Source organism: Lepidochelys kempii, chromosome 4, assembly GCF_965140285.1.
Source record: "Lepidochelys kempii isolate rLepKem1 chromosome 4, rLepKem1.hap1, whole genome shotgun sequence".
Taxonomy (NCBI): Eukaryota; Metazoa; Chordata; order Testudines; family Cheloniidae; genus Lepidochelys; species Lepidochelys kempii.
In genome coordinates, this window is record NC_136383.1 from 56,792,484 (window position 1) to 56,807,893 (window position 15,410).

Consider the following 15,410-nt stretch of genomic DNA (forward strand, 5'->3'; position numbering starts at 1 on the left):
ATTCCTAAGGATATGCAACAAGCTTTAAATCAGTTCGAATATTTAAATAATATTTTGCACAGTACACATTAGGTTCATAACTTTACTAATGATTACTCTTTCAGCTTTACAGAGAGACTTAAATACTGGGGACAACTTTGAATGATATCTGATTAAAACTGAAGTCCATTTAACTTTCAGATGTGTCTCCTAATTTTTTTGGTCCTGATCCTTCACAGGTCATCTATCACATCTATGGTGCATCAGTGAAGTCATAATTCTGAATTTCTGATGTGATATAATATTACAATAGCAGTCCACTGTTAGACACAAAATTGTGACTACTCCACAGGATCAAGGAAAACTAGACCACATTTTAAACACTGTTAAATTAAATAAATGATCTAAAACTCCAGAAAAATACTAGTCAAGTACATTTGTATTCCCTCTATGGGGGGAGAAGACTGAACAAAAACAATTTATTTTTCAGCTTGATGAAAGACTATTACACTTTGATCAAATAAAGTCTTCTTTACCAAAAAATTGTGATTCATGCTTTCTGTTGTCAAACTATACAAGATATGAAGAGGAAATAAACTTACAAGTAAAAACTGTATTTTACAATTCTAAAATGTAGTTTATACTACATTATTAGACTCATTTAGCTGACTGCATGACACTGCATCAATCAAAATGTAGTATTATCCATCCACCATACTCCTCTTTCTCCCAATATCACACAGAAAAAACAGCCACATATGCAATCTATTCTATTTAAAATACATCCTATATACAGTTTTAAAAGAGGTTGGGAATCAGTTTTAAATAAGTTTGTCAGTCAATTAATGTTCTGAACCCATGCTATTGACCCAGTAGTGTACAATCTGTTATTATGCACTGACCTACATATCATCTGTTCCTCGTACTGGTCTGTTCCAGGAAGACAGACAGCTGCAACACTATATCCCTGTTCAACCTGAGGACCATCTGACTTTAATTGTAGCACACAGCTTGATGTGGGTCTGCTTATGAGAAGCCAAAGTATCACACTGTAATAATCTGGAAAAGCAGAAACCTGCCAACACAGGGCTGAAAACAGGGGCCTGGGCTGTCTGGCTGGCTGACGGGCTGCAGGAAATATGATTAATGAGCAAGGTATAATGATATCAGAAACCTGATTAGCACCACAAAAAGGTCACAGATCAAAGCAGTATGCATTTCATGAGCTCCAATCATTGCATAAAATCTGTGGTCTTGAAAAGGTAAACTGAAATGCAAGAGGAAAAAATCTGTGTGTGATAGCTTACAAAAAAGAGCACTTACAATACTATAATCATAATTTAGTCTGATACAGGAAGTTGTAAGGAATAGTAAATGAATCAGTGCTGTATTGTAACAACCATTTTTAATAATATTTCTGAGGCACTGAGTTTCAGGTGACTGCTAGTAAATATACTTATTCTAATTAAAAATAGCCATTTTGTTCATCATGCTAAACCCACAAATATTAAAAAGAAAATTAATCTTAGTATTTTCGCATACAAATTGATGGTTTTTATTCAACTGTAAAACAGAAGATCACTAATGGCACTGCCCATAAAAATATTCACGACGGAACCAAGCCTTACAGGCAGACTAAATTTACTTGTTGTACACATCCAGCTTAAACTAGTTCGTTGACTAGTTAGTAAAGGGCTTTAATTTAACACTGAAGGGCTGTTCAAAACTTTCTTTGTTTATGAATTACACTAATATTAGCAGGGATTTGTGGTGTGGCCAGAAGGGCTATTATCAGAAGCAAAGCTCTGAACAAAGAAATTTTATATGGTGCTGCTTTTCAAGTCCCTATTTTCTCCCTCCCCAAAATGAGATTATGCCACCAAAAATACTCTACTGCATCAAATTATAAAATACTTTCAAAATTATATCTTCAGGTAAAAAAAGTTTTATTGAGCAAAACATTCTTATTTTTAATAATTACTTTGCATTTTCTCTCTTAATGAAAGAACTAGTTTAGGACAAAAACGTGGAATGAAAATCTTCATTATTAATAAATGCATTACTAATACTGCAACTTTTACCTACGTGCCAGATATTAAGATGGACAGCATAATAACTAACATAAAACCTTTCTAAACTGAATAACTTTAATAAGTCACTTTCATTAATGAACATTTACTTGAAAACTAAACCAAGTGAAAAACAAAAATTAGATATTTACATCTGAACAATAATCTAGAGTTGTAAGAACATAGTTAAGTAATTTTTAAGATCTGAAAAATATTTAAACTATGAGTTAAAGTAATTTAAAATTTGAAAGTGCAAATGATTCAAGGTTAGGAAAGTGCTGCCCCTTTCAAACCTGAAATAATGTTACTGCTTAGTAGACAGTTCGTTATATAATAAGAAACATGGTTTTCACTCTAGTTCTTTTTTTCTGAAATGATCTTTCAAGGAGTACCAAAATAAAGCAACACTTACTATGTAGATCCTAAGTAGATAAAGAAAAATACTACTACTTAGAATACAGACTGAGTGTATTACTATATAAGATATAGCTCTAAGGGGATACTACTTTAGTGTCCAAGAGTTTAACACAAATAATTAAAAAGCATCTTCTTCCTACTGATCAGGCACTTCCTCTGAGAATATAGCACAAGTGAGAGATATCAAGTAGAACTGCAAAGAGGCAGAGGTTATTAGCAACAGCCTTGGGAAATGAAAGAGCGGGGGAAAGGGCAGTCCTGAAGGCAGAGAGAAAAAATGGATGCTGGGGTCAGAAAGGAAGAGAAAAAAGAAAGAGTGGGTATGGGAATATTGGAAAAGAGAAAGGAGTTGGGGAGTACTGTTTATGTCCCCAGCAGGAAAATTAGGATTTATAATGATCCCTGGTGCAACCCTATTAGCAGTGGACAAGGCAGAATTGTTGCCACAAGTGGAGCTAGAGTGTTGGATTGTGGTTCTTAATTTTGCCATTGGAGAGACAGCTTCCATTGTGCAAGATTAGATTACGGGGTGGTAAAAACGCCTGTCTGTACTACAGCCTCCACTGATGGTCTTAACTTTCTTAGTGTGGACAATGACAGAAAGATGGACATAGTATATGTAAGGATTAAAAATACTGCTGTGAGCAGATCAAGATGCTAAATTACATTGAACAAGTCTGCAGTGGTGTTTTCTGTTCTTAGAAGGGTGTTGAATCATCAACACATGCTGAACTCAAAGAGTCTGAATATCATATTCATAATTCACCAAAAACTTCATCAAGCTCTGTAATACCCAAAGTTGCACTTGAACCTGCATTGTTTAAGAGGTAGTAGCCTTACTATCTGAAGTCTGTGCATGTTTTAATCTTAATTTGGATCAATTTCACATGTACTTTCCCTTAAAAGAATACACCTGAATTGTTCTAGAATACTTTAAAATTCAAAAATCTTTATAACTTGTCCTATAAATATTGCAAGCATTAATATTCTTGATTTCCATTATCCCAACCATACACAGAGCCAAGCCTACACCCAATAGTATTTCCAAAGGCGATGATAGCATTACCTCACAAATAAAATGACAGTTAATGACCAATTGCTAAAGAGAGGAACCTCTGTTGAATAAATTCTTTTGCAACAGAGTAAAAAGCTTTAAGACAACCTGTAAAAAAGGTTTTTAATTATGTATGCCTTTTTAGCTTCGTCATGAAGAAAAGGTTTTAAGTTTATCCTTCAACAACAGAATAAATGTATTCTTTCTGGTTTGTTTGTTTGTTTTTTAAACCTAAGAAATATTAGGAAGGTCAAGTCTGGTGTTTCCTGATCTTCTTCGAAGACATTTTAGCGTCTCTGAAGTGTACAGTAGGATTTCATATCTTAATTAAATATTTTCTATGAGGGTTGCAAAGGAATAGCTGAGTGGGCCATGGACAGACTGTCAGTTGTTACCTCAATGCTCAGCTTTATTTATTTTTTAAAAGTTTCTATATGTTATGGTTGGCAAAAAAAAGTATGTCGCTGTTGGAGAGACCTTTGAGTCTGCAGAGAGCCTGAAACAATAGCTCTGAGGTGTGAACTGCCCCGTTCATTTCAGTGGGTGCTAAACTCAGAAAACAATGATATTACTTTCAAAATAGCTCTGTTCAATTATTTCACTGTTCCAAGCATATAAGAAAGAGAGGAAATACTATTTTATGAAGACCAACACACCAGGGCTTCCCAACATTTAGGAGGGAAGGACTCCCTGGGAGGGATTAGGGGGAAGAGGTGGGACATAGACAATGTATAAATTAAGATGTGTAGGCCTTTAAAACCACATGTCACAATTACAAGAGGGTGAGGGGGGTGATTGGTGTTATTTTCCTGAAGGGCAGCTCAGCTTTCAAATGTCTGAAAAACACTCCCTTAATGGAAGGGGTGGGGGCACTGACTCTTTAAGAAAGGCACCACTTCTCCCAAAGGTTCATTAGACACTAGAGTTAAATAAGTGTTAAAAAAAATCCAATAAAAATATACATTTTAAACAGCCTCCTTGAATGAAAATCAATCAATTTTCAGTCTCTTGTGATAGGACAATTTCATTAGTCCTTCAATCATCGAGTCTTTTGAAGGTATACAAGACTTGAATGTAAAAAAGAATTATGTAGCCACCCCCTACTCTACTTTTTCTTTACAATATCCCCCCCCACACGCAAATATTTATCTTCACAGTGTACAAAAAGTTTAAAGTGAAGAGTGAGAGGACAAGTCTTCCCCCTCACCCCTTTGTAAGAAACCATTACTCCCTTATATTGCATCAGATTATCATTTTCAATAATAGTTTAATGCAAATTCTATCTATGCACAGAGGACAAGGACAAATGGTCATAAGGTATTTTAGTAGAGAAGTTGCGAGACCTGGTCCTCAACTGACAACAGATGATAGCCATCTTACCAGCCTGTTTATGCGAACAAATTCTTCTGGGGTTTTGGCCCATGGTGGAAGTTCAACATCAGATACCACCGTTCCGTCATCCATCACACCTAGATTGTAATTGTTGAGGTTGACAAACATCTCTGGGAGATAATAAAACTCAGGAATCAGCTCCTGTATACAAAGGAAAAACAATATCATGATGTAAAGTCTAACATACAACACAGTTACATAAAGAATTAATGATGGGGGGCAGAGTGCAATACGGAGAACATTAAAAACTCACAGGTAGAAATCCTCTCTCATTACTTTCCAAATCTGAAGAGGCTTTAAATGTTTGTGAAGCCCTGATCATGCTCTTAACACAATGGAAGGGAGCATTTTTCAAGAAATATTTCACAATATATTTTGTTGACTAAAAAACACATGTAAAATGTTTTTGGTTACAGGTTTATCTGAGAAATATTCATAGACAATCTTTTAAAACCATTTAGGTGAGGAATAAATTAAGACCTCATGGTGCAAACAAATTTTGGCTGAAACCTGAGACAAAATAGCTTCTTTCAAGTTGCATATTAATCCCCATGTTTAAAAGAATAACTACTAAGTGTACAAAGGGTAATCATAACACTGCAGGCAAGCAGTGCCTGTTATAATTGTTATAATGTTGCAAAACAGTAATAATTAAGGCTACGATTCTGTCATGGATATTTTTTAGTAAAAGTCACGACAGATTGTGGGCAAAAAACAAAAATTAATGGAAGCCTGAGACCTGTACCTGATTTTTACTAAAAAATTCCCTGGAGAGGAGGCAGCCGGGGGACAAAGAGTACTGCTGGGGCTTGCAGCTGCTCCAGCCCCACCAGCTGCTCCTGCAACAGGGGCCGACTACTACTACTACAGCCCCAGAGGGGCTGAACCAACCCTGGCTGCTGCTCCGGTGGCAGCCCCGGGGCTGGCCGCTGGCCAGTTGTTCTGGCAGCCGCTGCTCCGAGGATGACAGCTGCTCCAGCCCTGCCCCAGAAGAAGTCCCAGAAAGTCATGGAATCTGTGACCTCTGTGACAGAATCATAGCCTTGGTAATAATCCCATTCACTCACACATACTGTCTGAAGCATTCACCATTTGGGCTGAAATTATCCATGTTTGGTCCCTGCTCAAAAGTAAATTTTCTGTAAAGTTTGAAATCTATGGAGTTATACCAGATTAAAACTAGAGTAATGCAGTAGTGGATCAGGCCCTCTATTTCTTTTTCCATTTCAAAATCCTGCTAACTCCAACCAAACAAAGGTGACAAGTCAAAAAGTCTGTTGTTGTTGTTGTTAAGTATTCGACACTCCAGTACAACTCAACTGGTGGTGGCAACATCTGGAACATTCAAGACAGATTCTGCAATGAACTCCATGCAGGCAGACCACTACACCCAGGGGGAGCACCTCTGAAGTCAAAGGTGCTCCCGTGGGAGTGAAGGGGTCTACCTGCATGGAGCTTGTTACAAGATTGAACCTAGAAGTTTTATCATTGTGTACATCTGCTCTGAGTGAGATTAGGACACAGTGATTAACACAGCAGTGGCCTGCCTACACTACTGCTCTCACTAGCAGAGCTGCAACAGTGAGGAATTTTTTACAACAGCAGGAATTTTTCAGAAAAACAATCATGCACACACAGCTAATGAAGTTTGAATTTCTAAGCTTAATTGGAACAATTTTAGTATTAAGAGGCACTTTTTTTAAAAAAAGGAAATTTAAAGCAGACAATAGAACATTAAGGGCCCAGTTAAACACATAATGTCAGGAAAAGTTAAATTTCAATAGTACGGTTACCTTATTGCAAATTTTAGGTTTCAAAGTAACAGCCGTGTTAGTCTGTATTCGCAAAAAGAAAAGGAGTACTTTTGGCACCTTAGAGACTAACCAATTTATTTGAGCATGAGCTTTCGTGAGCTACAGCTCACTTCATCGGATGCAAATTATTATTATTATTATTATTATTATTGCAAATGTTAGAGTTTACTCCAGTAAAAAATATTACCTCACCCACTTTGTCTCTCCAATATCCTGGGAGTAACATGACTACAACAACACTGCAAACCTACTGCATATATGTAATATATATTTTTCCTTTTTAATTAAATGTGTAACTTAATATATTGCGGTCTATTCTATAATATAAATTTACCGCATAATATGTAGGATGTATACAATGTGGTCTAGTTAATGTTGCTATTAGAACCATAACTAATTTTTTTATTTCCAGATTTTTGTAATTTGAACTGGGTGATGCAAACATTACATTTATTTAGACAATGCCTATGTAGAAATTATGGGGTTTTTTGCCTTTGATGTATTTTTTAATAGGGGACATTAACATTCAGTCTTAGGAAACACAGCAAGTAAAGATGATAATTGGATAGATTTAGAAAAAATTATGCTGCTAAATTGGAGAATTCCCTCCTCTGAATGGAACAGATCAATATTAGTAATTGCTTCAGGAAATTAATTTCACAGCAAGTGACTAGTGTAAAACTGGTATTCCGTGTAACAAGTGGAAACTGCATGCCACTTAACCAGCAGAAAAATACAGGCTGTTTTGTTGGCTTTTATGCGCAGTGGACCCCTGTGTGTAGCTATGTCAGAGGCCCAAGTAGATCAGATTTGAAATCCAGTCTTGACATGGGTCAATGGATCAGTGGTCTCCCAGATACCCCCTCAGGGCTAGCTATGGCAGAGCAGCTTTCCAAACAGCTGAGTGCAATAGGGAGGTCATCAGATTGTGGACAAGGTCAGTCTGAAGTAGCAGAGCAAAGACAGGAAAGATCTAGCAGGAATTGAGCTATTATCACCTCCATCCTTGTGTGAAACACTGCATGACTTTGAATTGTACATATTTTTGTTTACAGTCACCTTAATTAACTAAGCAGGGTAAAAATGAGCTTGTATACCAAATGCCTCACAAGTACCTGATAAGAAGAAGTTTGAAACCAGTTAATTGGACAAATAAGGAAGGGAGTTGTAGCAAAGTTAAATGAAAGAGGTCTAATACCAAAGTTTCATCAATTTCATCATTTTACATCTCACATAAAGAAAGAAAGGCTACTATTAATTCAATAGCAGAGAAATACATCAACTTACTCCGCAAATATTAGCACATAGTATGATGCTAAATATTTTAAACATAAGCTCATCACATATGTGACTGATGACTTTTTAAATATATAAAAACACAACTACTCATTTGGTTCTGCAAGATCAGAAAACATTTGGCTTTGTAGAATACACATGGCTTTCATTAAATTATGCAGAAATATGCTATGCTGAAAGGTAGCAACTTAAAAACAATCAGTTACTTCTGTTAATTTCCCCCAATTAAAAAACCTTTTATATAAATGATTTCATAACTTCAATTACTAGTTTTCAGGAAGATCTCTACAGTACCAAAGTAAAGCTGTTTTTCTTTATAACAAGCAAAGGCCTCTCTTAAATATCAGGGGCCTGATTTTGTTGCCCTAACCAACTGGTGTCATTTACACAGAGGCAAAGTGAGTGCAAAGTAGCTGTAAATTACCATTCAGATTTGGTAGTACTTTATACCCACTTTACTGTCACTTTGCACTGGTGTAAAGGAGTACACACAATGCAGGGCAACAGAGAATCTGGCATCTTTGCACCTAAAAATAATTTCAACTGAGGCATGTTAAAGGACAATACTTACATCCTTATCACGCTTACAAATTTTTACACTTCTGATGATGGCCTCCTTAGCAAGGTCAGTACTTTAAAATAGGTTTCAGAGTAGCAGCCCTGTTAGTCTGTATTCACAAAAAGAAAAGGAGTACTTGTGGCACCTTAGAGACTAACCAATTTATTTGAGCATAAGCTTTTGTGAGCTACAGCTCACTTCATCGGATGCATTCAGTGGAAAATACAGTGAGGAGATTTATATACACATAGAACATGAAAAAATGGGTGTTTATCATGTACACTGTAAGGAGAGTGATCACTTAAGATGAGCTATTACCTGAAGGACGACCCATTGCTCTCACAAATCTTGGGAGACAGGCCAGTCCTTGCCCACAGACAGCCCCCCAACCTGAAGCAAATACTCACCAGCAACCACACACCACACAACAGAACCACTAACCCAGGAACCTATCCTTGCAACAAAGCCCATTGCCAACTGTGTCCACATATCTATTCAGGGGACACCATCATAGGGCCTAATCACATCAGCCACACTATCAGAGGCTCGTTCACCTGCACATCCACCAAGGTGATATATGCCATCATGTGCCAGCAATGCCCCTCTGCCATGTACATTGGACAGTCTCTACGTAAAAGAATAAATGGACACAAATCAGATGTCAAGAATTATAACATTCAGAAACCAGTCGGAGAACACTTCAATCTCTTTGGTCACTCGATTTCTGACCTAAAAGTGGCAATTCTTCAACAAAAAGACTTCAAAACCAGACTCCAATGAGAGCCTGCTGAATTGGAATTAATTTGCAAATTGGATACAATTAACTTAGGCTTGAATAGAGACTGGGAGTGGTTGAGTCATTACACAAAGTAAAACTATTTCCCCTTGTTTATTCTCTCCCTCCCCCCCCCCCCCCCCACTGCTCCTCAGACATTCTTGTTAACTGCTGGAAATGGCCCACCTTGATTATCACTACAAAGGGTTTTCTCCCCGCCCCCCACTCTCCTGCTGGTAATAGCTCATCTTAAGTGATCACTCTCCTTACAGTGTGCATGATAAACATCCATTTTTTCATGTTCTGTGTGTATATAAATCTCCTCACTGTATTTTCCACTGAATGTATCCGACGAAGTGAGCTGTAGCCCATGAAAGCTTATGCTCAAATAAATTGGTTAGTCTCTAAGGTGCCACAAGTACTCCTTTTCTTTTTACTTTTTAATGGCATTGTTTGTGCTGCTACTAGAAGCCTATTCTGGAGCACTTCTTACTTGGCCATAAATATTTACTTCTGACTGAAAGTAAGTTCAAAAACATTGTTTATGCTACATTTATTTTTTCTTAAAAGGATCATAGCATGTGCACAGTATTGCCCTGATCCTGCAATCACTTACTCATGTGAGTAGTTCTACTGACAACAGTGGGACTACTCATGGGATCGAAGTTAGCATACACCTACATGTGACAGGGACCTAAATTTGGTTCACCTTCCCCCCCACCCCCAGAGTTTCACACCAAATGGGCAACTTCCACACTAAACTGTAACAGCATTTTATTTATCTATTGAATGAAAATTACTATAGAGTTGTTTGATGCTTTTTTTGTTTGTAAGATTTCACAGGGGACTGCAAAATTGTCTGATTATTTTCATGTGGTAGTCCTAAATATTCATCTTGAAAATCACTTCAAGCATTTTCTTTATTAAAATACTTTCAGGGATTAGAAACAGGAATAAAACAGTGAAATCATTTTTAATGAAAATCAATTCTACAGGGTAAATTTTGCCATTCTTACATTCAGTCTCTACGTAAAAGAATAAATGGACACAAATCAGATGTCAAGAATTATAACATTCAAAAACCAGTTGGAGAACACTTCAATCTCTTTGGTCACTCGATTACAGACCTAAAAGTTGCATTTCTTCAACAAAAAAACTTCAAAAACAGACTCCAAGGAGAGACTGCTGAATTGAAATTAATTTGCAAACTGGATACAATGTCAGTAGTGTCTCATTCCTTTTTTAGTGCTTTTGACATCAATGAACTACTGAGAGAGTCAGGTGTTACTCAATATGAGTAAAGTGATAGAATCTAGCACATAGTATTTAAATAGGCCTTTCCACGATAGACTTCAGATGTTAGAGCTTACTGTGTCAGGAATTTTCATTTCAATGATTTCCTAATTCCATATATGTTGGAATGCAACCTATTTTAACAACTGTCTTTTCCCAAATGGACAACACTGATTTCTAAGGAAACTTGCTTTTTTAATTTTGTTATTATGAAGCAGCATCGATGAGGATTATCAGCTGAGCACTGAGAATTGTTTTTTAACATATGCTACAGAGCACAGAAAGACACACAGAATGCAATCTGTTACATCTTATAGAAGCACTGTTTTATTTTGTCCTTGATTTCTAGATGATAAGAGTAGTGTATTTTGAAAGAGAAACAGATGAACTGTAGAGGTATTTAGAATCAGTGAGTCAAATCCCCAGCTAAAAAACATTTTAGAAGAGACCAAATTTGGGACCTAAACTATTTCACAGTTCCTTTAAGCAATATTAAAGGTCTTACTATCGCCAGCCAAAAATGCACTAATAAAAGCTACAAAATGCACACTATAAGTCCAGCCCAGCACTCTCATTGCCATGATTTGTTTCCTTTGCTAAAGGACCTAAATGGTGCAGTTGGTACAATTGGTTAAAATACCACTTTAGAAGCTTTACATATAATGTCTGTTTCTTCCATATCAATTGGCCATATCAATTAGTCTCTAAGTACCCACAGTATCATATCTTTTCTGTTACATATCTACAGAAATGTAGAGCTGGAAGGGATCTCAAGAGGTCATCTAGTCCATCCCTTCACACAGAAGCAGGAACAAGTAGGCCTAAACGAATGGTTCTCAGCCTTTCCAGGCTGAATTGTCTGATTTCTCAGGCTGATTTGTTCCCAAGTTTCACCTCACTTAAAAACTACTTGCTTACAAAATCAGACCCAAAAATACAAAAGTGTCCCAGCACACTATTACTGAAAATTGCTTACTTTCTCATTTTTACCATATAATTGCCAAATAAATCAATTGGAATAGAAATATTGTTACTTACATTTCAGTGTGATACTTGAGCCTATTTTTCACTTGTGAGCTTTGTCTGAAGCCTGAGCCCCAAGTGGCAGGATTGAAGCATGTAGCGTAGCTTTGGGGGGCCCCCTCTGGCATGGGGCCCCAGGCAATTGCCTTGCTTGCCACCCCTTAATGCCAGCCTGCACTTGTGATCCTCCTAAACCCATCCCGTGACCCCCATAGGGGCTGCAACCCCCGGTTGAGAAACACTGATCTAGATAAGTTGAGTACTCCCTGGAGACCTCTGCGTACCCCCAGGAGTACGTGTACCCATGGCTGAGAACCACTGACCTAGATCATCCCTGACAGGTGTTTGTCTAACCTGTTCTTAAAATCCTCAGTGATGGGGACTCCACAGCCTCCATTGGAAGTCTATTCCAGAGCTTAACAACCCTTATAGTTAGAAAGTTTTTTGTAGTATCTAACCTGCAGATTAAGGCCATTACTTTTTGTCCTATCTTCAATGGACATGGAGAACAATTATTGATCACTGTTTTCTTTACAGCAGCTCTTAAAATACTTGAACACTGTTATCAGGTCACCCCTTAGTCTTCTTTTCTCAGGACTTACCAGGTTTTTTTAAACCTTTTCTTCATAGCTCAGGTGTTCTAAACTTTTTTCATTATTGTGACTCTCCTCTATACTCTCTCCAATTTCTTAATGTGTGGCACACAGAGCTGGACACAGCACTCCAGGAGAGGCCTCACCAGTGCTGAGTGCAGAGGAACAATTACCTCCTGTTTTTTACATATGACACTTCAGTTAATATACCCCAGAATGATATAAGCCTTTTTCATAACTGCGTCACGCTGCTGACTCATATTCAGTTTGTGATCCAGTATAACCCCCAGATCCTTTTCAGCAGTACTACTGCCTAGCCAGTGATTCCCCATTTTATGTTTTTCTTCCAAAGCGTAATACTTTGCACTTGTCTTTATTGAATTTCATTTTGTTGATTTCAGACAATTCTCTCCAAGTTGCAAAGTTGTTTTGAATTCTAATCCTTTCCTTCAAAATGTTTGGGACTCCTCCCAAGTTTGGTATCATTTTCAAATTTTATAAAGATATTCTCCAGTCCATTATCCAAGTCATTAATGAAAATATTGATTAGTATAAGACCCAGAACAGACCCCCGCAGAATCCAACTAGGTATGTACTCCCAGTTTGACAGAAAACCATTAACTACTACTTTTTGAATATGGATTTCCAACCAGTTGTGCTTCGAAGTTATGGTAATTTAATCTAAACCATATTTCCCTAGTTTGCTTATAAGAATATCATGTTTTACTGTGTCAAAAGTTTTACTAAAATCAAGATATATTGTATCTTGCCCCATCTCCAAGGCAGTAAACCAGTCCATAAAGGAAATTAGGTTGGTCTGGCATCATTTGTTCTTGTCAAATCCATGTTGGCTGTTACTTATTATCCTATTTTCTCTTAGGTGCTTATAAACTTATTGAATAATTTGTTCCTGTACCTTTCCAGGTATCAAAGTTAGGCTGATTGTTCTATAATTCTCCTTGTTTCCCTTTTTAAAAACAAGTATTATGTTTTCCCTTCTTCAATACTCTGGAACCTTACCCATCCTCCATGATTTCTCAAAGATAATCACTAATGGTTTTGAGATTGCTTCAGCTAGTTCCTTAAGCATCCTATTGTGCATTTTATCAGTTCCTGCTGACCTGAATATATCTAACTTACCTAAATATTATTTAACCTCTTCTTTCCCTTTTCTGGCTTGTGTTCCTTCCCCTTTTTCATTAATATTGTGTTAAATATCTGGTCATAATTTATCTTTTTAGAGAAGACTGGAGCAAAACAGGCATAAAATAACTCAGCCTTCTTGATGCTATCTGTTATTAATTCTCCTTCCCTGCTAAGTAGTGGACCACACTTTCATTCATCTTTCTCTTGCTCCTAATATATTTATAGAACCTCTTTGTATTGCCTTTTATTTCCCTTGCTAGGTGTAACTCATTTTGTGTCTTAGCCTTTTTCGTTTTGTACACATATGCTTGTGCTAGTCTTTTGTCTTCAGCTATTTGCCCATGTTTCCACTTTCTATAGGATTCTTTTTTGATTTTCAGACTATTAAAGAGCTCCTGAAGGAGCCATATTGGCCTCTCATTATTCTTCCTATATTTCCTTTGCATTGGGATAGTTTGCTGTTGTGCTCTTAACATATGTTATTTCTCTCAACAAATTGCACTAAATTCTCTCCCTCCCCCCTCCCCCCCCCAAATTCTCATCAGGTTTCCATTCAAGGTCTTAATTTAATTAACAAAGTAATTAACTTTATCACTGGATTGTCATCCTGTTGAAATTCTCTTTTATGTAATGGGATTCTTTTTCTGGATATTTGTTAGTTTAAACAAATTATATATTAACATATTAATTATGTTAATGAAAATTATACAAAACCAAAATGTATACAAAGGTACTATATGTATTTTGATAAATGGTTTGTTATGCTTTTAATAAGAACTGGATGAAAATTTCCATTCAACACTGATGTACTTAAGAGGTGATTACTTAGCAGTTAAACACTGCTAGCCAACACCAGTTATATGAGTATGCAAATATTTTACTCTATTCTGTAGGATTTACTGAGGATGCATGAGAAAATTATGCAGTGCTAATCACTTACTAGGCAAAAATACAAAAACAGGTTGAATATATAATTTCAGCCCTTTTCCCCATGTCATTTTAAAAGTGGACTAAATTAGATTTTGAAAATAATTAGTGATGAGAAAATAAATTTGGTAGTCTTGTCACTTCTAGACTACGAAGCTTCTTATTCACAGAGAGTCCAAAGAATACCAGAAGGGCAATTTACATGAACATGAAAATTTTAGGGATTAAAATCCATGGACAAACTGCAGATAAAATGATTAAACTACAAGTGAAATCAGATTTTTATGTGCTTAACAGGGGAGAAGGAAGATTAAATGGTGAATCTTGCTAAAGGAGTTGCCTCTCCCAGTGGCTTGAAGTGCGGCCTACATCACAGATGAATGTATAACTAGCAGTCAGTTGTACCCTAATAGCTTTATCTGACCCAAATAAAAAAATGAAAGAACTGTTACAAATAATATGTGAGTAACAAGATCTCTTTTGGAAAGTATCATTTAGCAACAAATATTCATATAGAAGTGACTTAAAAGCAACATTTCCTGGTACTCCCATCTCCTCATACATCCTCTAAGATCTCAGCAACCATCTGAGGTCTCAGCAATCAGACCATCCTTGGAACAGTTGAAAGGACTTGGAACGGGCATGAGGAAATCCAGATGAACATAGGCTATCATATCCAGAAATCTAGGATAAGGGCAATGAGGCATTATAAGGATGTCTTAAGTTCTGAATAGCCTAATTTTTCATGCATATATGGGATCAAGCAAAAGGAGGCAGCAGGTCTCGGAGCACCATCCAGTCCCAACACAACACATTAATGTAGAAATCAAAGGCCAAAATGCAAAACCAAGGACACTTCACTGATAGTGTCTGTGTGCATTCAGTACAAACTAATTAATTTACTGTTCATGTCTAACACCTCCTGACTGAAATTCCAGAAAATGCTAATTTTTAGGGAGTGACTGAGACTGTAGGTTGTTTTTACCTCTTAGGCCTATCACCAACGGCACTACCAAGACTTTGGCAGAGCTTCTTGGGGCTGAGCAAAAGCTAAGATGAAACAATGGAAGAAC

At 36.8% G+C, this 15,410-nt stretch overlaps 1 protein-coding gene across 4 annotated transcripts in view; it reads right to left on the reverse strand.

The window, feature by feature from the left end:
* LRBA (LPS responsive beige-like anchor protein) overlaps positions 1-15,410 on the reverse strand; it is a 558,089-nt gene that overhangs the window by 126,631 nt on the left and 416,048 nt on the right. For all 4 annotated transcript variants that reach the window (XM_073341330.2, XM_073341331.2, XM_073341329.2 and 1 more), the window contains one exon: positions 4,900-5,052. In XM_073341330.2, the coding sequence (XP_073197431.2) occupies positions 4,900-5,052 (153 nt within the window). The remainder of the gene's footprint in view (positions 1-4,899; positions 5,053-15,410) is intronic.